The sequence below is a fragment of the Sturnus vulgaris genome, chromosome 4, assembly GCF_052056855.1.
Source record: "Sturnus vulgaris isolate bStuVul1 chromosome 4, bStuVul1.hap1, whole genome shotgun sequence".
Lineage (NCBI taxonomy): Eukaryota > Metazoa > Chordata > Aves > Passeriformes > Sturnidae > Sturnus > Sturnus vulgaris.
The window spans coordinates 22005851-22026392 of NC_142246.1; the positions used below are offsets into that span (position 1 = coordinate 22005851).

At 40.6% G+C, this 20542-nt stretch overlaps 1 protein-coding gene across 5 annotated transcripts in view; it reads left to right on the forward strand.

The window, feature by feature from the left end:
* The first annotated feature begins 2211 nt into the window (after nucleotides 1–2211).
* Nucleotides 2212–20542, forward strand: part of TBC1D1 (TBC1 domain family member 1) — a 100228-nt gene continuing 81897 nt past the window's right edge. For 2 of the 5 annotated variants that reach the window (XM_088163257.1, XM_088163259.1), the window contains exons 1-2: nucleotides 2213–3426; nucleotides 7706–8228. In XM_088163257.1, the coding sequence (XP_088019383.1) occupies nucleotides 7812–8228 (417 nt within the window). In that variant the 5' untranslated portion in view covers nucleotides 2213–3426; nucleotides 7706–7811. Of the gene's footprint in view, nucleotides 3427–4083; nucleotides 4253–7705; nucleotides 8229–20542 lie in introns of those variants that run through there. The other 3 variants (XM_088163260.1, XM_088163261.1, XM_088163258.1) reach the window with 3 other exon arrangements.

Below are 20542 nucleotides of genomic sequence, written 5' to 3' on the forward strand. Positions count from 1 at the left end.
GCAGCATCGCCGAAATGCTCTTCGAGAAGAACTTACGGGCAAGGGGAGGCGGCTTCAGCTGCCGCTGTCGCGACATGGGCGCCCCCCTGTCGCCGGCTGCCCGCCCTCTCTGCCGGCCGCCCGTGCCGGGACCCGCCGCCTGTTGCTATTTTTGCCCGCGGTGTGGAGCGGCCAGGCCGGGCGTGCGGCGCGGGTCCCTCCTCGTCCCGGCCCGCTGGCAGGTAGGGGCGGGGCGAGCAGGGGCAGGGGCAGGGGCAGGGGCAGCGCAGGAGGCGGCGGGCAGCGGCCAGAGGCGTCGGGCGGGCAGGGCAGGAGGCGGCGGCGGGCGAGCAGCCCCTGGCCCGGCCCGGCGCCCGTTACCGGCCCCGCCCGCCTCCCCACGCGGGAGGTGCCCGGCCGCGCCTGGCAGCCGGCGGCCGCTGCCCGCCGAGGGCACTTCCCGAGGTGAGCACATCCTAAGGCGGTAAGCGGCGCCCGGTCAGCCCCGGCCCTGTCAGGGGTCGGCGATGGGGCCTGCCGTACCCCCGCTGCGGGCCGGCCCGAGCGGGGCCGAGCAGCGTTTCGGGAGGGTGTGGGGGAAGGAGGAAGAGCAGCTCTTAGCGCAGAGGAAGTGAAGAGTTGTGGTGAGGAGTGGGGCACCCGCCGCGGGCCGGCCCGTGCCTGCACCCGCGCTGTGAGGGGGGCGAAGGCTGCGGCGCCGGGCGGGGCGGGTCGGGCCAGGCCCGCTCCGTGCCCGCGGCGGGAAGGGCGGGCTGAGCGGGCTCCGCGCTGCCGGGCCCGAGGCACGGTCGCGCCGTCGCTCCTGACGCCGCTGGCGGCGAAGCCGCGGCTCTGGCTGTGCGAACGGCGTTGCTGCGGGACGGGGCGGCCGGGCGGGAGCGCAGCGGAGACGGGGGCGCCGGTGCCGCTGTTCTGGCTGGCGGGGTCCGGGGAGAGCTGGCTTCTCGTCAGAATAACCAAAAGACCTGCTTGAATTTAATCTATCAGTGACCTGAGGTGCCTTTAGTTCTTTTTCTCTCGTCTGCCGTTTCCTCGCCCATTATGCAAAATCGGTGGGTATAACTCCTCCCAGACCCCGCTCCGTCTGAGAGCAGCGAAGCGGCTCTTCCCTGGGGAAGAGCGGACCTTTCCTCTGGCGGCACAGCCGAATGTTAACTTTCCATCCGCCCACGGCGGCGCGGTGTTCTTATGGCCCTTTAAATTCGCGAACTAAGTCAGCAAGGGAATGATCTCTTGAAACTGCGTTCACGAGAGGTATGAAACAAATGTGGTTATTTATAGCGCACTTTGAAAAGATTGAGGCCTTTGTGTGCTATGTTTTATTTGGGAGAGAGGCTAACATGGCAGATCTGCTGTAGGAACCTTTAGTAGTGCAGATGGTGGGATTTGTGTCTGCGCTAAGCCCAGAGATTGAATGGAACATCATGGGTCAAAATTAATAAATTATACATTTTCTGAGTAGCGAATACTTCTGAACTGACACATATGACTATACTTTTAACACTTGTAAGTGCTGAAATAGAAATTTGTCTCGGGTTGTTATACAGGAATACTGAAAATCATAGGTAATACACTAAAGTGGAAATGTTTGCAGGTGAAAAAAACGACAGGAGGGAGGGAAAGTGAAACACAGTCAGTGATATGTGGGTGACTTTACACTTTTTTCACTTTAATTTGGTTAACTGCAAAGTTGAATGCAGGCATTTTGGCTGTGGATATGCAATTAAATAAAAAGGAATGTTCTACAGTTGTATAACAGCTCAATATTTTGTTCAGGTCTGTATGAGGCTGGGTCAGAAGACTTCAATCATCAGTGTATTAATTTCCGTGGACTTGATTAAGGAAATAGCAACAGGTGTTAAGGACAGGAACAGTCAGCTATTTTCTTCATTTGATAATTGATTATAAATGTGTTTGTTTTTAAATCAAGAACATACTAGCATTTTGTTGCAATTTTTTTTATTAATAGCTTATTTTTAAAACTTATTTGAGGAGCGATATAAATGTTGGCTGTACAGGTAAATATTTTAGGTGTATTTATTACTGGAACCAATACCAGAGTATATGGCCAAATGTTATTCAGCAGCCAGTCTAGAGTTGCTGATAGCATTTAAGCATTAAGTCTTTTAAAAGCAAGCATTTAATGAAAAAATAATGGAAATTAAAAGTAATTTCTGAGGCAAATTGGTTTCTGGACTTGTGCATGCTGTTGCCCACAGCAAACCATAGCTTCAGAAGGAAACATCAGATAATAAGTAGCTATGAGATAAAAAGAATATACTTGCAACAAGAGGTGTGTATTGTGTTTCCAAGTGTCCATTTGAATTAAATAAAAAAAACTTTTTGAGTGACTGTGACATGACATACTTAATATATATTCTCATTTGTGGTTTTCTGTATATCCTGCCAGGTGGATAGAGAAATCTGTCAGCTTGAGCAAAGACAATGTAGATTTCAGTTAGGGATCAGAAAGAGAGGGAGACAAGTGGTATTTTGTTCTGGCTAGTGTTCCAGAGTTCTGGCTGCAGGCCAGGGCTCCTCATAATCCTTAAGTAGTATGATATTTCTGCTAAAATAATCAGTGGGGAAGTGCAGTCAGTACTAGTGCCTCTGGTTCCATTTGTCAACAGGGTTCAGTTCTAATGCCATGCAGAGAAGAGCTGAACAAATTTTTGCTATTTAAGACCAGCTGTTTTTCATGAGACCTTGCTGTATGGTTGCATTTTTTGCTTAGCTTCTTGAAGGGGAGAAAAACTGACTTACAGAAGCTTACATAGAGTAAAGCTGCTGTCATGTCCTGAGCCTGATGTGGAGTAACTGCACAGTTGTCTCTCAGAAGAACTGCAAAGGTCAAGGAAGATGGCATCTTTCTGTTCGACTCCCAGGTCAAAGCCCTCGTTTATTCCTTGCTGTGTGAAAGCTCTGACTGCCTCCTTGCTTGATGTATCTTCTAAGCTCGTCAGTTCTGCTCTGAGTCCCCACACTCCAACTGCAGCCAAAGCAGGGAAGGAGCTAGAGGAGAATGAAGGGTTGCTCAAGTCACTTTTCGCTGCATGTCTGTATTGAATTTAGTCCAGTTGAAAAGACAGGACAAAAGAAGGATAACACTTCACCACTGTCAAAGTTTCTGCCTTTTTTTTTTTGAGTGGGGGGTGGGGGAGTGTGTGTGTTTTCTTTTGATTATAGAACATTCTCTGTCCTTTTTGTCTTTTTTCTGTATTAGTTTGAGTGTATCCCAGATCTGCCTGGTGTTCTTCCAGGTGTACAAACCTGATTTTCAGTGCCTCATTTTCCCAGGTTACTAACACAATAACCTCACAAGATTCTCCTTCCTAACCTCAAAGCTTACTTGACCTCATCTAACCAACTGGCACCTGGAGCCAATACCTTGCCCTTGTGATATAGTCTTTTCTCTCTTGAGAGAAGGTGAGTTTTGAAGAATGCTGTCCTGCATGATGTAATGCTGCTTAGAAATGTACCTTCACATGGGGTCCAGAGTGGCAGAAATAATATTTTGTGTAGCTTTCCCTTTCATGCTGTCTTGCCGTCATCCTGGCTTCTCTCTGAAAGGGTCCCTTATAACTTGGTGGCATAACACGGTGAGAATGTAACTTGATTTTGGAGAGAAGAGTCTAATATATATATTTTTCAAATTAGGTTAGAGTTTTAAAACACACTTACCAGATTTTGCTAAAACAGGACCATCAGTGTAGTGTTGCATGCTTTCTAAGCCTGCTCCCCACTTGTGAGCACTGGCTGGGTGTATCAGAGCAAAAGAGAAGTTGAGGATACAGGGCACACATATGTTCCTATGTGTATCTTCCACATTATTGAGTCAGCCTGGTGTTTCCCAGTATAGAAGGCAGGGATAGATCTGTTACTGTGGTTTGTGTAAATATCATATCCGTTACAGTTTGACTGGCTGTTTTTATGCTAATGGAGCAAATACAGCTGAATCAAAGCAGGCTAAGCAGTAGGAACAAAAAGGTTCATATTCTCCGTATCTCTATAAACTATCTTTCTCAACAGCAAAGCTGTCAGCTGAGGAGTGTCACTCAAGCTGTTCTCAGTTTCGAGTGCAAGGGCAACCAACATCTTTCAAAAGATGCTGGTGAAGAGGAGAAAGAGGAACTGTCCCAGTTATATCTGTGAGCACTGGGAGAACAACTGGAGACATCCAGTGTGCAAAGCAAAGCCCAGAGTAATGAAGCTGAATGTTGCATGGAGCTGCCAAAGGAGCATCAGAGTTGAGGTAGAAGGAAACTATTGGACAGCTTTATTTTTATATCTTTTCTATTCTCTCTTGGATTAGAGGTGAAATAGACATTTAATAAGCATGAGTTAATCAGACACTTGTGAGGAAGAGGAAACTTGTTTGAGCCTACTGTACTAATATGTATGGTAAGCTCCTATGGCACCTGCAGAGCCAAATTTCAGAGGGGATGAAGTGAAAGGTGGCAACCAGAGATGGGTAAAGCTGCTAAAATTCCAAGCAGTGGGGTCGGGGCAGACATGGATGAGCTGAGAGCATGGCTACTCTTTGGTCGTAATGTGTGCTTAATTTTGTGGCTGGGAATAGGCCTGTTGAGAAGAACAAAACTATTTTTATGTCTAAATTAAGCATGTACATAAGTACTTCATGGTCTTGAAGTAAAACCTAGTCCTTGGTGTAGACTTGAAGGACATTAACATGAGCAGCAGGAAATTGGCATAATTTCTGGTTGGATTTGTTTACAATAAAGTGACAGGAGGGGAAAACAAGGACAGAATGGTTGGGAAAGGAAAATGGAACATGCCGAACAGTAATACACAGAACGATATGGGTTAGATAAGGAGACTTTCTGATGCTGCTAAATTTGTGCTCTGAGAAACTGCACTTTCAGCCTTTCCTAACATTAGGGAAAAAAACTAGCATTTTGACTTCTGCTTAATAGGTTTGATTTAGTAGTAAGTGTTTTTCTTTGGAAATAACAAATGCAGACATTGGAGTATTTATGCTGTTGATTTTGCAAGGTGTTTATTTTTTAAAAATAGAGATGAATGCCAAGAAGCTTCACATTTATATTAAATACATTCCAGCAGTACAATGTTTGTTTAAGTATGACAGAGTATCAACCTTGGGTTTTGTATATACTGTTCAGTCCTTAGGGTTAGCATAAAAAATAATGTATTATATTGTGATATTAATTTTTCTTTGAGGCTACATTACCTTGGCTACAAAAAATATGTGGTAATACATTATTGTCTGTGTTGTAGCTCAGTTCTCCTGTTTTCAACTAAGAATAAAGTTTTCTTAGGCTTTCTTGTCCTGCGATTATTAGCTATGCCAGGAAGTGACAAGAACACTAAAAGCTAAAACTTCGATTTTTATGCAGTTTAAGACTACACACCATGGTAGTTATGAATGAATCCAATCTACTCTGCAGTTGCTGAACTATTTTTCATTGTTGCAGTTAAGGAGAAATAATTTGTCATAGCTTGTCAAAGAAGAGACCATTTTGATTCTTGGCTGATGGAAAATTATAATGGTAACTGTATTTAGCAATCTGTGTTGATAAGGTGTAAAAATACTTCCTGAAGCTGCTATCCCATTTAGAATCACAGAATCATTGATGTTGGAAAAGATCTCCAAGATCATCATGTTCAGCATTTGACTGAACACTGCCATGTGAATTAGATCATAGCGCCAAGTACCATATCCAGTTGTTTCTTGAAAACTTCCAGGGACAGTGACTCCACCACATCCCTGGGCAGCCTCTTCCAAGTCTTACCATCCTTTCAGTGAAGAAATTCTTCCTGATGTCCAACCTGAACCACCCCTGCTACAGCTTAGTGCCATTTCATTTAGGATATAATGCATATGTATTAATCTAAAAGGTGCTTATTTTCTTGCTCATTTGTGAAATAAACAAAAAAAAAACCCCTAGTTGTAGTATACTTAAAATGAGGTATATAAATTCTGGATTTTCATGGCCCTTTTTCGCACACCTCCCCTGTGCAGATACACACACACAGGTTTATGAAAAGACTTCTAAAAAATTGATCTACACATCTAGACTGCTATTTATTATGAATTCATTGAATAGTATCTTGAAAACTTGCACTCTTGCTAAATTTGCTATTCTTGGAACTGGTAATGTGTCCACAGTGTTCATTTGTCAAAAGATGAAAAAGCTTCAAAAAAGTAAATGTACCCAAAGATGATTTCTGCAGTTCTCATTTTTACAGTTTGCTAGTTACTGCAGAAACATTTTCCCCCGCTGAGACATTTACAGATTGGTTGCATTTTAAACAGCTTAAGATTAATTTACATTGTGAATTTTTAAAAAAAAGTTTTGTGGCTTTTTTAATCTTGAAATTTTCTTTCATTTTCAGCAAGGTTTAAAACTCAGTCTGAAAATATTATTACAAGAGCAAATGAAGGATAAAGTTTAATGGAAACTCCTAAGAAAAATAGTGCTGGTTTTGATCATATTTGTAGATGAACAAGGACAAGAAATACTGTTGCCACAGTAAACAGATGCCACTTATTCAATACTTGTTCAAATGTAATCAAAATGTTTTTTTAAGGATATATTGGTACTATTTATGTTGTTTTTAATAGGTCTTATTATGGGAAACTCTCGTAAGACTGATGGTAAACTGGTGTCCTGGTATTTAAACACAGGCAATTACAAGCCTGTCAGCCTCGTGTCAGTCTCACACAATATAATGTGACAGCTGAAACTAGGGTCAGTTAAAGAGGAGTTAAAACAGGGTAGTGTAACAAATGCCAATCTGCGTGTTTTCGTGGACTGCTTTTTGTGAAATGGAATTTATAAATAAATGCAATTACTGGATTTCATTACTAAAAGTACTAATACATAATAACAGTAGCGGTAGTAGGTGCTGGGTATAACAGGGTTACAGTAGGGTTGTGTGTAACTTGGTATATTCCATTTGATATTTTAAGAAATGAAAATGACACAATGTCGGTCTGGCTAACATTTAAGTAATTCTGTCTGACTGACCAGCGTTAAAATGCAACCATGAATTGTGATTGTCATCTAGTTCTTCCCAGAAGGCTGGAAGGATTCTTGCTTGGGACTGGATAGGTTTATCAGCAATCACTCAGTTGACTGCTACTGGCATTTTTAGATGACAGTGATTTCTAGGGTGTTATTTATTTTAAAAAATCTATTTGGTTACAATCAATAATCACTGGGCAAACTGCACCTAGGGAAACAACTCCATGTTAGTAGCCAAAGTCATCCAACTATGGACAAGAAAGTTGTCAAGCTGACTTTTTTTTTTTTTTTTCCCCCAAAATGTATAGGTGTCTTAGCAGGCAGTGACTTCAACTGTCATGAAGGTCAGAATAGCTCAGCTGAGTTCTTCCTGTGGTAACAGGATTGAAATAGGCCAGTGTGATCTACATGTGCCTGCTCAAGAAACAGACACAGGCTGGAAAGAATGTTCATTTAATTTAGTTATTCATTAGATAGTTGAGCTAAGTCATAAAGCAAATTTTTAATCAGGACTGACTCTTTTCCAAGCAATGTATTTATTACAATTATGTTTGTTGGACCTGAAATAGTAAAGCCCAATTGCTAGATGGGGGCCGTGATAGCTCTCTTCTAATGTTAAGCTATTAATGATTTGTGTTACTGAGGGTTGGTTTTTCATCGCCTTCCAGCACCTACATAACTCTTTCTTTTCCTTTCAGAACTCATCTGTTCCTTAATCAAAGGAGCCATCCTGCATCCAGATAATGTCATTCCATGGAAGTGAAATATTAGTGAATTAGTCCAGTTTACCTAAAGGACTGTAAAATGGAGCCAATAACTTTCAAAGTTAAAAAGTGTCAAACGCCTAGTGATTTCTCAGCAAGTTTCAGTCTCCAGCTCGTGGGTTCTCTCCCAGTGCATTCCCTAACCACTATGTCAATGCTGCCTTGGATTGTGGCCGAGATCCAGTTGCTCAGTGCAAAGTCTTCCAAAGAAGAACCCAGCGTCACCCAAATCCGACTTTGTGTTTCAGCTGCCAGTTTGCGATGTGAGCCAGACACAGGGAAAACCCAGCAGTGGGATCCTTTAATTTGTTCAAGTTTGTTTGAGTACAAGCCACAGCAGGTCCACAAACTGATTCACAACAGCCACGATCCAAGCTACTTTGCTTGTCTGATAAAGGATGAAGCAGCAAATCAGCAAAGTATCTGCTATGTATTTAAAGCTGATGATCAGACAAAAGTAAGTAAAAAGACCCAAAGCAAGCATCCCTGGAATTGTTTTTGTGCTGTTTGAATCTTTTCACTACACTGTAAGACCTTAAAGTTGTACTTACAATTAGAGACTAGATCTCATTAAAACTTACTGACTTACTTTATTTAATGTTAATTGCTCAGTGGAATTTGAACTGCTCAGTATATGAAATGAAAGGTGCATACATCTCCTACAGGATCAGGGCCTGAATTTCATCATCTTAAAAACCACTTTAGTTTGGAATATAGGCTGAAATCTTGGCCCTCAAGTCAGTGAGAGCTTTTCTGTTGATGTCACTAGGGCTAGTATTTCACTCTCGAGTCACTGTGAACTTTATCTAATCCTGCACTCAGACCTCTCAAGTTTCTGTTTTCCTGAGCTGAGACCTCTGTGACTGGGAAACAGAGATACCTTCTTTCTCAGAAAGAGGAGAGGGCAGTGTGGAACCTCCCTATGTATCATATCTCTAACAGCAGGACCTGTGAAAACCTTTACCTAGCTCTATAATTCACAAAACCTGGTAGGTAGGTTTAGGGAGTGGGATAAAGGCACAGTAATTGCACCTCCATGACATGCAGGCTTGGAATTGGGTATGCATGTCTGGCAGTGGGTAAGATTTGGTTTAGTCTGCTTTTCCTAACCAGTTCCTAAGCAGTTGTGACTTTGCTGGAAAAGTAGAAGCATTAAAATTGTCGATCTCTTCTCTTTGAGAGTAGTGTGAGACACTCATTCTCATGAATGAGTAAAATGAATAGGATTTAACACAAAGTTATTGTGAACTACTGGGGACAAAATGGTGACGTATCCTTCTCCTCTTGAATGTTGACTCCAGTCTCCATAATGTTGGAAAACAGCATGCTCATTCACTCATAGGAGGTGTCCTGCTGAAGAACCCTGGAGGTATTATGTGAATATACACCACACATGGGATTTATGCCAACCTGCTCAATAGCAAAACATTGTACAATTCCAAATCCGTGGTCTCAAGCTTACAGCTCAAAACATATGGAAACAGCTTTAGTTAAGTCCCCCCAGATAAAGCGGCAGTTCCAGTAAATTAAAAGGCAAATATGTTGTAAATCATAAGCATTCAAGAGAGAAATCCTGTCAAGTTAAATGTAGAATACTGAGTTTATATATGTAAGAGCAGAAATAAGGAATAGACATTTCAAAACGTGGCGTTGAATAGCAACTGGTGAATACATTTTTCAATTTGCTTATGCATTTACTTCTGCTTGTGATTTTCCAAGATTATGGTGAGAACACAGCACTGATCACCTCCAGTACATTTTCTTAGACATTTTCTTTTGCAAAAAAAGATTCAAGTACTTTTTCTTCATGTTTGATCAAATTCCTGCACGTTTGAAATGCTTAAGAAAAAATTAAGTCTGTAGTTAAATTTGCACCTGTGTCTGCATATTTCTGGAGACAGCACCCAAAATTTTTGGATGCCTGTTTTAACACAGCTATCTATCCTTTCAAAAACTACCTTCCACTGGTCTCTTAACTTGCCTTCCACACAAGAGTTGTTTCTCTTTATTTTTTTACCGTCTAGGTAGACATCTAATCATCATTTGTGGACTGATGTTTTAACAAAAGCATAATGGAAATGTCAGGTGTTCTTACCATGTAAAGTGAAGCCATGCCTCTTTTACTTAAATTTTGTGTAATTTCCACATTTTAAGTAAGTTCTTTGTGCTTTATAGGGTGTTGTTACTTTGCCCTGAATATGGTCACATAATGCCTTTTAGCTAATTGTTATCTGTGCATTTATCTGGAGGAGTGAACTGATGTTACCTGTTTTGCAGATGCCGAACTTGAAAGGATAGGGAATGCACATGTGCCTTTGTTAAAAACTGAAGGAGCTGTTTGTTAAAAGCCAGTGAGTTGGGATGAAGAATTTAGAATTGTTACTACAGTTTTTGTTCAATTTCAAAAGAAATAAATTTTAGAAACTGGACTTTTGCAGCCTGTGCAGTTCAGCAGATTCCTGTGCACTCTTGCTGGTGAGGACTCTTTTTTTCCTATTTGCTTCAGGTCTGTAAAAGAATCACAGCAGTCCAGATACGTTTAGTTCACAGAATTTACATGTTCGTAACAATCTTTAGCTAACAATCTTGGATATCTAGACTTTTGTGATAATTACTAATTACAATAATATTGTAAACTGCAAGAGCCACAATTCTTTGTGTCTGCATATATAAACCTGTAGTAGGGTTATATTTGGCAGAGTTCTTGGATTAAGTCAGGTCTGACTAAGGATTTGAAGTAGAAGGTACTTTGTGGCTTTGCAAATAAGTTCTGTGTATATCCTCACCTTAAGATAAGTAGAATAAAAGGGGGCAGAAGTATGTCTGTGAGAGAAGTACAGTAGGAAGATTAGGATGTTAAGACAAAGGCAGTTGAGTAGAAGACACTTAAAGCCTTTAAGAGGAGGACAAGAAACTTGAAAGTCGTGCAGACAGAGGCATACCACTGGAGGTGGTAGAAGGTGCAGAAATCCAGGAATGGTCAGGCTTTTAGCATCACCATTGCAGATAGACTGCAGTCTATTAACTGTAGTTTTACTCCTTTATAAACAGAAATTGACCAAGAACATCTGATTAGTGAGGAATTATTTTACTGTTTAATATGAGAGTTTTGTTAATGTTGCTGGATAATATTTAGCTCAGCTCTAGGGTTGATGGAGGTGCATGCCACCCGATGTTTTTCCTGCATATGAATACAAGGCTCTTGGGTTCCTTGTTGCTGCATTTCCAACATATCTACTCTAGAGAAGAAATAAGTAGACAGGTAATTAATACTAAGTAATGTCAGGATTCTTTGCTAGGAATTCTTTGTTAGGCTGCTCTTTAGCAGTGAAAGAAAAGGTAGTGCCCCATTGTGGTCTTTGTCTTCCCTCTGTAGGATCTTCTGTAATTGTTTGCATTGTAGCATCTTGGCAATGTGTGGTTCACTCTCCCTGCTGGATAGCAGTAAGTAGGGAAGGATGAGATGCCATTACTTGGAAAGAAGCATATGGATATGAAGATCATTCCACTCTATTTTGCGCTTAAAGGATGAGTTTACTCTTCCTAGAAAGAGCTTCTCTTATGGATTAGAGTCTTCTTTCCAAGTAGATTTGTCAAACATGGGATCTGGAGTGTTCCTTCCTTCCTGTATAACCTCTGTAAGTTTCCACTAGTTACAGATAGTGGCATTTCTTATCCTTACACCCTCATTTTGCAGAGGTTCTGATGTGGCCTCATAGTTGAGGCCTCATAATTTCTGCCTGAGGGTGGGGCTGAAGCATTAATGCATATTCTTTGTAGGTGCTCAGGAATGGAGCTGGATTCAAATATATTGCCTGCAGGGAGCTTATGAAGGCTACTTAGAGGTCAGGTGAGTAATGGTGGGGGAAGCTGGGGAAAAATTAAATCTCCACTAAATCTGTTTGCAGAATAGTCCCTTAAGCATAAGAACACAGCCTTGCTGAACACTTTGGTGAGAATGCTTGGCTACTGTAGGAGTGCAATGGAAATGAAACCATACGTGCTCCACCCTCTATGTTCCCAGTGGTCTCTGGTCTGACACTTGCTTATGTACTACAGAAGTGGGATGCTGTTGATATCACTGTTGTTGCTGAAAACTATATGCCTAAAAAAATTATTGGTATTTTAGTCCTACATTTGAGATGTGCTAGTTCTAAACTGTTTGGAACTGCAGGTGAAGTATGCTGTTTCCTTCCTGAGCTGATTGTCCCCAGCTTTCCTTCTGTATGATACCCTGCTTTAGCACACCATTCAGTCCAAGAAATGAAAGAGATAAATAATGTGAGGCTACTGTAGCAGGGTATCCCCCTCCAGCAAATGCAAAGTAGCCAAAACATTGCGGAGTTAGTAATTTCTGTTCTTATTTTCAGCCTGGAAAAGTAATTCCAGATGTCATTATGTTGATCCTTCTTTGGATCTGTGTATCAAATGCTTCGTTTTACTTAGGTATGTTTAATCTTACTTGATGGATGTTTGGGCTGGCAAATGGAACACGGGTCACTAGTTTATCTGACTCATGCCCTGAGCTAGTATAGATTTAAGGCAAGTTAAGGTTCTGTTGTCCTTTATTATACTTTTATATTTATTGTAAATGAAGACTAAGAGTTCTAAATTTAATGCTTTCACAGAAGTCTGAATCAAAGAGGACATTCAGTATCTCAGCCTTTTTCCATGTCCTGTGCTCCATTCAGCAGCAGGCTCACATTTTCCTAAGCCTGCCTTCTGTCACCTATATAGCTATAAAGATTTTTTTGTTTCCTTTGACAACCCTTGCTAGATTCAATTCCAGGTGGACTTCGGCTTTCCTAATCGTGTCTCTGTCTTGGGCTGTCAAGTTCTTATCAAGGCTCTCTGGAAACTGGCTGAATTGACTTTGCCCTGCTGTGTTTTTCCTACTGCAGATATTTCAGTGGTTAAAGTCTCTCATCAGGACCAGGGTATTCTAACGTGAGACTACTCTGAACTGTCTGTAGAGTGCATCATCCACCTGTTCTTTCTGATCACAGGGTAAAATAGATTCCTGTATGCAGAGTAGAAGTCAGCAGACAGCACTGTCTGTCATTTTTAAATTTATTTTTTAGTGAAGCTCTGAATTTTTGAAAGTTTCCCCCTTTTTATCCTTTGATATGAACTGGAGGTTTAGAGAATTTGAGGGAAAACCTAGAAACTTGAGCCTTATGTCTTGCAAGGAAAATATTCCTGTGACATTACCAATGCAAAGCTGGAGTATGAAGAAGGGTAAAAAGTTCAGTTCAGATTTTTAAAGGGTTAAATTTTGTACTGCTGTTTTTGTTTGTGTAGGTTAGGTTTTTTTGGTCCCCGAGACTCTGGACACAAGTTGTCATAACAGCCTGTAATATATGCTTGTGTTTACCAGAGCAGTTAATGCTATGATGGCAAAACACTGGGTAGAACTTTTCTGCTCAATAGGAAAATATTGCCTGTGATTTAAACAGGATCACAGCTGCACAAGACATGCACAAGTCTGTGTGGTGCTTCTGAATCTTCTCTCTGTAGTGTAATCAATCAGGGACAGCTTTTGGCCCAGGCAGCTGCAGGACTTACCATGAGAGTTGCAGTGTCTGTATGGTTGCAGCAGACTGGGACACCTGCTCGAAGCCTGAGCCTGTGATTGACTTCACCTGTGCCAAATCTGCCCTAAGGCAAACACAGATAGCACGAATCTCCTTACACTGAGGCACTTTCTGAAATGTAGCACTTGGCCTATTGTTCAGCTTTTTGGTTACAACTGTGATGTCTTCTGTTGTCAGAGGTCTTCAGGTTTTTTGTGCACTTATTGCTTAACAGTTACTATGCTTTTAAACAACCTTCACCTACTTTCATGAGTTAAAATAGCTTATGCACTTAAGTAGATCACGCTGTCTTACACTCTGTTACATGTTGTTTATGATCTGATTATGTGCTGAAGAAGCTGGTTTCAGATAATCAACACTTAGCTCTCTGTGAGGCTGCACAGAGCTGAACTTCACATTATTCATCTATAAAAGGAATGGCAGGGGCCCAGTGAACTCCTAAGCAGTTGTTGTGAGGCTTGGCTGCATAACTCTCGACTCTTACACAACTTATTTTTACATTAGACTCTAAGGTATAGCCTCACAAAGTATCTCATTTTTAATAGCACCATTTCTCTTTCTTAAAATAATTCAGGGAAGATAATTTAAAAGATAGAGGTGATCTTTTTCTTTTGTATTTTACTGCCTGATGAGTCTAGGGAGATTAGGTTCTTCTTTTGCAAAAAATCGTTAAAACACCGAAACAAAATTAAGTTACTGGAATTATGTCAGTGCAAGTGAGAACTTAATTTGGCTGTTTTCTGCCTCCTTATGCACCTTTGGGGTTTTTGATTGAATCTGTGTAATTGTGAACTGCTTTTTGATTTCCTGTCTTTCCTGTCTCCCAAACACTAACTGAGGAAAATACAGAAGGAAAAGAAATGCAGCAGAACAAATGAAAAATCAAATACATGTTTGTGCTGTGCACATACGCAGTCCAGTTTATAAAGTAGGTCAAAGTTTAGCTGTATAAATCCTAACGGAATATCCTGTATAATGCAAACAACCAGCTGTGCTTTCAGTACTCTCACAATTAATCAAGCTTTACAGGCTTCTTGAGCATGAGTGTGATGACACCAGTTCTATCCTGGGATCTGTTCAAACAATTCATGTATGTGAACTCTTCTGTCAGGGAACTTTAGTGGCCAGTGACCCTGTCCCTGGCAGCATTATTCCAAGCCTCTATGGGGCTCTTGTCAAATCTTAGAGTGACTTTGTGACGTGCTGCATCAGCTAAGTGCTTGTGTGTTCGCTCTCATTTCATAAAAAATATAGTGGGATTTCCCTAAACCTTGTGTGATTGCCACATGGAGGAAGTAATTTGTGTAATACCAGTGCTGCTGTCTGACTTAAGTCCGAGATAGTGTCTGATCAAAGATGATGTACAGGGTTTGTAAAATGAGTTGCCTATTCCCACTCTTATGGCAGCAGCATCATAAAAATGATATATTCTTGTGATTTCTTATCTTTGTGTAATAGTTAACTCTATAGTAAACTTATCAGATGACATTGTTCCTGTATTTTTTAACTTAAATAATACTGAAAGTAGCTGTTTGTTACTTGTGATTTTGCATGCACTTTATTTTAGGGTCAGAGTTCATGCCAAGGCTATTTATTGTTCAAGGCTATTAACTGTTCCTTCACTTTTCCTGTTGGGGATTGTAGCAGAAATACAAAATAGTAGAACTGAGGCAAAAACATAATTAGTGGATTTGTGATGGCTTCTCATCTGATTGCTAACCGTTCTTTTTGTCTTACTTGTGGCCTATGATGTCCAGCACAGGTAACTGGAGCCATGAATATCTAAGCGTCCTCCAGAGCTGTAGAAGAGTTTTCTTTAGAAGCTCCTGTTCACACGGAGAAGAGCTTCCTTACATACCTCCAAAGTGAAGCTCACTCTTAACATCCTAACCAACTTTGAGTCAGCTTTCTGTGGCCTTGTATTCCTTTGTTTGCTGATTTATTCATTCACAGCTCTCCCCCTATTCTTTATACTGTGGTATCACTCAGTGAGGTATTTCAGAGCAATTTGGATATTCCAAAGGAAAAGTGATCAATTTTCAATGAAATCAGCATCCTAACATGATCACAGAACACTTCCATGTGCACCTTTGTGAGAGTCAGGGCATTGCCATACAGAGCAGAGAGAAGGCCTGGCCACAAGATCCCAAATTCATTCAGTCTTAAACTGCCCTGGGGTTTTAGTTCAAGTGTAATCTATGATGGTACACTGAGGAGATTGTATAGCTGTCCTCTGTCAAAAGAGGCATCTGTTATTCTTTTCTCTTCTGATCCATCCCTTGATGTACTTCCTTGGTGTTCTCCCTTGTGCTGGCACTGATGTTTGTCCAGTTCTGTGTTGAGCTGCTTTAGGGGCTAAGGTAAAAGAAACTAATTTCATTCTGCTCCAAAACTAATTTGGTGCACCTTGCTAGGTCACCATAGATGTTTTTTGTCAAATTTCAAGTTGACATAAATTTGGAAACTGAAGTGAACATAAAATAATTTGGGACAAGATTTTCCTGGTGCTTTTGTAAGAAGGTGGGCAAAATAGAGTGCCACACTAGGCGTACTCCAAAGGGATTGGGCCATGGAGTAGCCCCAGTTTTTGCAGTCTTGTTGTTCTTTCTTTGTAGGATGACATAAATCTTAAAAGTAGGTACACAGGGACGCTTGCAGCCTTCCTTGGCCTCTGTACACAGAGTCACCTTGTTTGGAGCATGGTGCTCCTAATGCCAAGGTTGTGGATTCAATCCCCATATAGGCCATTCAGTGAGAAGTTGCACTTGGTGATCCTTGTGGGTCCCTCCCAGCTCAGAATATTCTGTGAAAGTGTCACCAACATTGAAATCTGCCCTGCTGGTAATGTGTGGAAAAAATCACTGCATACCTGCTCATCGGGTCCAAAGTAGCTTTGCTCTGAAAAGGTGAGAACACCGAGTGGGTGGTCTTCAACTGGAGAACTGTCTATCCAGGTATCATCCATCACTAATCCTGTTGAAGTCCTCAGCTTCACATAGCTTGTAACAATAACAAAATGTGTAGCAACAAAGTTATCCAGAGCACCTTACCGTGGCGCTGGAAAGTGATTTCTGAGAAGGTGTTGGATGCAAGATGCAAACAAAGTGAATGGGTCTCCTCATTGCCTTGCAGCCTCATCAATCCTACAGCTTCAAACAAATGCACAGCAAGCAGACAGCGCTGGGCAAATGGAAAAACCCAAACTAAACTGAAAGACTTGTGCCCATGGAAAAGTTCTGAGCGGGAAATAGAAGGAGTGTGGAAATATAAGTTGTGTATACAGAATTAGGAGTTCAGAAAATACTGTTGATTTATAGCAATATTGAATATAAACTGCATGCACACTACTATATAAAGAAATACTTAATGATGAAGAAACTCCAGTGTATTTTCTGAGTTACCCACTGCTGAGGCTTGCTGAAGTTGATTTAAGACTAGAAGAAGTTTGGAAGTTTGAATGCTGCCTTATTGATCTCCAAACTCAAGTCAGAAGGTCTAATCTAGACACAATAGATGGTTTTTATTTTTTTGTTTAATTACTTAACACTCTTAAGTAATATGAAGTATGCACAGTTGTGAAGTTCTTAAATTAATTTTGTGGATACTTGATGCAATGATAGTTGTATGCAATTTAAAGCCAAAAAATGTATATTAAAGAGGGGGGAAAAACTGCTAGAAAATAACATTTTTTTATTTAAAAAATCAGTCTTACCTAAAACAGTGTTGGTTTTTGTGGCACAAAGTACAAAAGCATATTGAGGACAGTGTGATTTAGTTAGCAAAAGTGAGAAGATAGTTTTTGTCGAACGAATAAACAAAGGCTGTATCTGTCATGTAGGCTAGTACAGTCTACAGACAGACTCAATAGTGCTTCTGGCTCATACCTGATTGATACCAGTTAAGATATCAAGCTTCCTCAAGGCCAGTAAAACCAAAATCTCCTATTTTCTGTGCTTTGCAAGTTTCATTAAGGGAGCTTGGGCTTTAGCACGCTTGAAGCTACTTAAACATGGACATTCATGTTCAGGCAGTTGTATTTTCTTCTTTTCAGATTTTAAAATGGCTCTAAAACACAAATGCAGACCATCCACAATAAAATATGAAGATGTCAATTTGTAAATTATGATACTGAATGAATAGCCTTCCTGAAATAGCTCCTTATGTTTCCATGCAGTTGGCTTTTCATTTGGAGTTTTGCCTTTCCTGGGCTGACATTTATGCTGTGCCCCCAAGGTCATCAGATGGGAACTCTTTGACTGTAGTGGAGCAGAAAACCAAAGCAGAGGAGGCATATATAACCACTGTATTTACTTTAGCAGCACAATCTCCCATCCTGTTACATGTCAAAGTGAATAATGGTAGAAAATCACTGTCGTAAAATCAGTGCTTTCTCTTGCCTGGTGTAGACACTGTTGTTCTGTATTTCTGTTTTTTTTACCCTCTCTGTGGACGTCAAGTTATGGGAAGGGCTGTGGGAAATATTTTCCTAAAGAATGATTTGTGTGACTGGACAAATACAGGCTTAAATGGATATGTGTGTTTGCCCTAAAGGTTGATCATCGAGGATCTGATACAAGGATTGAGTGGATAATGCCAGTTTATACTTGGTTTGTCCTTTGTATGAAACTGGTGATTGATGTGGACTTCCCTTTCTTTCCCACCCTCCCCCCAATTTTCCCAGAGGGACAGTAATTGAGATCTATTGCTAGTCATAAAAACAGCTTCACTGGTGATGATTCCTCTTGCATCAGGTTAAGTTTGGTCCTTCTGCATAACTGATTGAACGCTTCTCATTTGCAAGCTTCTAGTTTCAGCCTTTAAAAAGACCCCACAAAACTAGCTTCACACAGGCAGAATGTGCTTCAACATTGTATTTTTAATAATCATGCTGGGGTTTGTTGTGTTGCTTTGTTGCTTATATGCTTTACTTCTACTTACATTGTAAAGAATTTGCACAGGAAGAGGGAATAAAAGCTAAATTTTATTACTCCTCATTTGAGATTTTTGGAAGCCACTCGTTCAGCACAAAGGTGTCTTGAGCTTGCAGTGAATATCTGGTGGCGTATTTGCATCGAAACCTATGGCTAGCTGAAATGTTGAAACTGAAATGGTTTTTTGAGAGTCAGAAAGCAAGTTATACATAAATCTTATTTCAGAGTCTCTGAGGCAGAAAATCTGTATGCACTTTAACTTCAGGCTAGTTCCTTTGAAGACAGCATACATAGTTGCAACAATGACTTTAAACATGCTTGTAAATATTTGCTTGGTTAGCACTATAGTACATAATATATTATTCTGCTTGGGTTTGTCCTTAGAGTTTTTTTTCAATGACAGTTATGTTGTCCATGTAAGAAAAAAAGGTTTCCAATATCTGAAATTAATTCATTTAGAAAGATTTTTAATGAAACAGAAGTACTTTTAAAACCAGACAAGAAAAATTATAATTCAAATACAAGAATATATTCAGGATGATTAACATGATTGATTCAACACCACTATTACAAAAATTAGGTTTTTTTCCTTATTTAAAATTTCAAGTAGAAGTATGCTATATGTCTATGAAGCAATAATTTACTGAAGTCTGAAGAAGAGCAAAGCCCTGTTCATCACTTTTAATTCACTGTGGACTATGAAAACCGTGTTCTAATGTGCATCTTCAAGTAAAAATAGTGTTGGTACCTTCAGAGGTATCTCAGTGAAGCTGAATTTAGAGGCATTTCTAGAAGTTGTTTTGTCATGTTAGGGTTGTCTTTGTTGGACCAGCTGTCCAGCAGCAATGAGGCACTTCAATTTTCCCGATTTAAGGGCATGTTTCAAAGCGATACAGTAGTGGGTAATGACATACTGGAACGAGGCGCTGATTCCCGAATCAGGACTGGGATTTAGGAGAGAAAGCAGTTGCTTCTGTGGAGCTCTCTGCAGTATCTCTGCTGCTGTGGAGCACTGCACAGCATTCCTGACGGTAGCATTCCTAGCCAGGCCACTAGGAAGCTTTTCTAATTGCAGGAAGAGAACTTCATTGTTCTTAGAAGGGATTACTCCCCAGAGTGCATAACTCCTTTGGTCCCCTCAATTCCTTCACAAGATCGCAGATTCATCAGTGCTTAAGATGAGGTGTTTAAGTGCCACTTAGTGGCTGTCCAGAGCAAATGTAAGATACTGTGATTGCTGTGAGTTTTCACTTCTTCTGCTTCTGCTTTCCACCAGCAGGAGAATTGCTTGCCTTACCGTAGAGATACCGAAGGCTTAATCTAAAACTGGTTCAAATCAGTTGAGAGATGCTGGGGGTTTTCAGTAAGAAAGCTTCAGTACTGTGATTTCCATTGTCCTGCTGAAGTTCTGCTTGGGTTCTCCTCGTGGTTTTTTTTTGTTTGTTTTTTTGCATTTCATTGGGGTGTTTCTTCAGTATTTTTGCAGTGCCTCTTAAAGTTTTGGAATGAGTTTGTATTTTACTATGTAACAAGAAGCAGCACAATGTAAAGTCTGTAGAACAGAAATACTGCTGTTTCTGGAGTTTATTCTTGTGTGTTAAATTTTGCAAAACAAGATGTGCTTAACATTGGTTAGTGTTTGACATCAGCCACTGTTCTGGGGTGTTTCAGCTTCCCTCAGTAGAATATCTCATAGGTGTGAAAACATTAGCTCTGAGTCATGTTAGGAGCTTGCTATAAGTTTTTATGTGTGTAAGGACAAAAGTTTATCTTCTAGAAACTTGCAGGACTTCTGGATATTCTTTAGATGTGTTATTAACTGCGTATGAACCAGATACATCCTTAAGACACATAAGGATATAGTAGCAACTTGATCTGTGATTTAAGTGGGGCAATTCTCAAATTAATAGCTTTTACATCTCAAAGTGCATGCATTGCCTGTACGGCTTCCTCTTAACTAGGAGAAGGTGAGAAGGTTTTCAGTGGGCTTTCTGCAGGGAGATCATGTACTGCAGGAGGCATGATTCAAGTTTTTCTTTAGAATGGAGTTGTCTTTTTTTCCTCCTTATTCAGTTTTTTTGTTTAATAGACTATCCATATGCATGGTAGATTTGGAAGAGTCAGAAAAGTTCTCAGGAACCTCAAACAAACAAAACATAGATTTCTGATTACATTTCTTGTTAAAGTTACAGAACAGAAACTGTCAAGGTCTCAGGATAAACCCCTTCACATATGTTGAGACAATG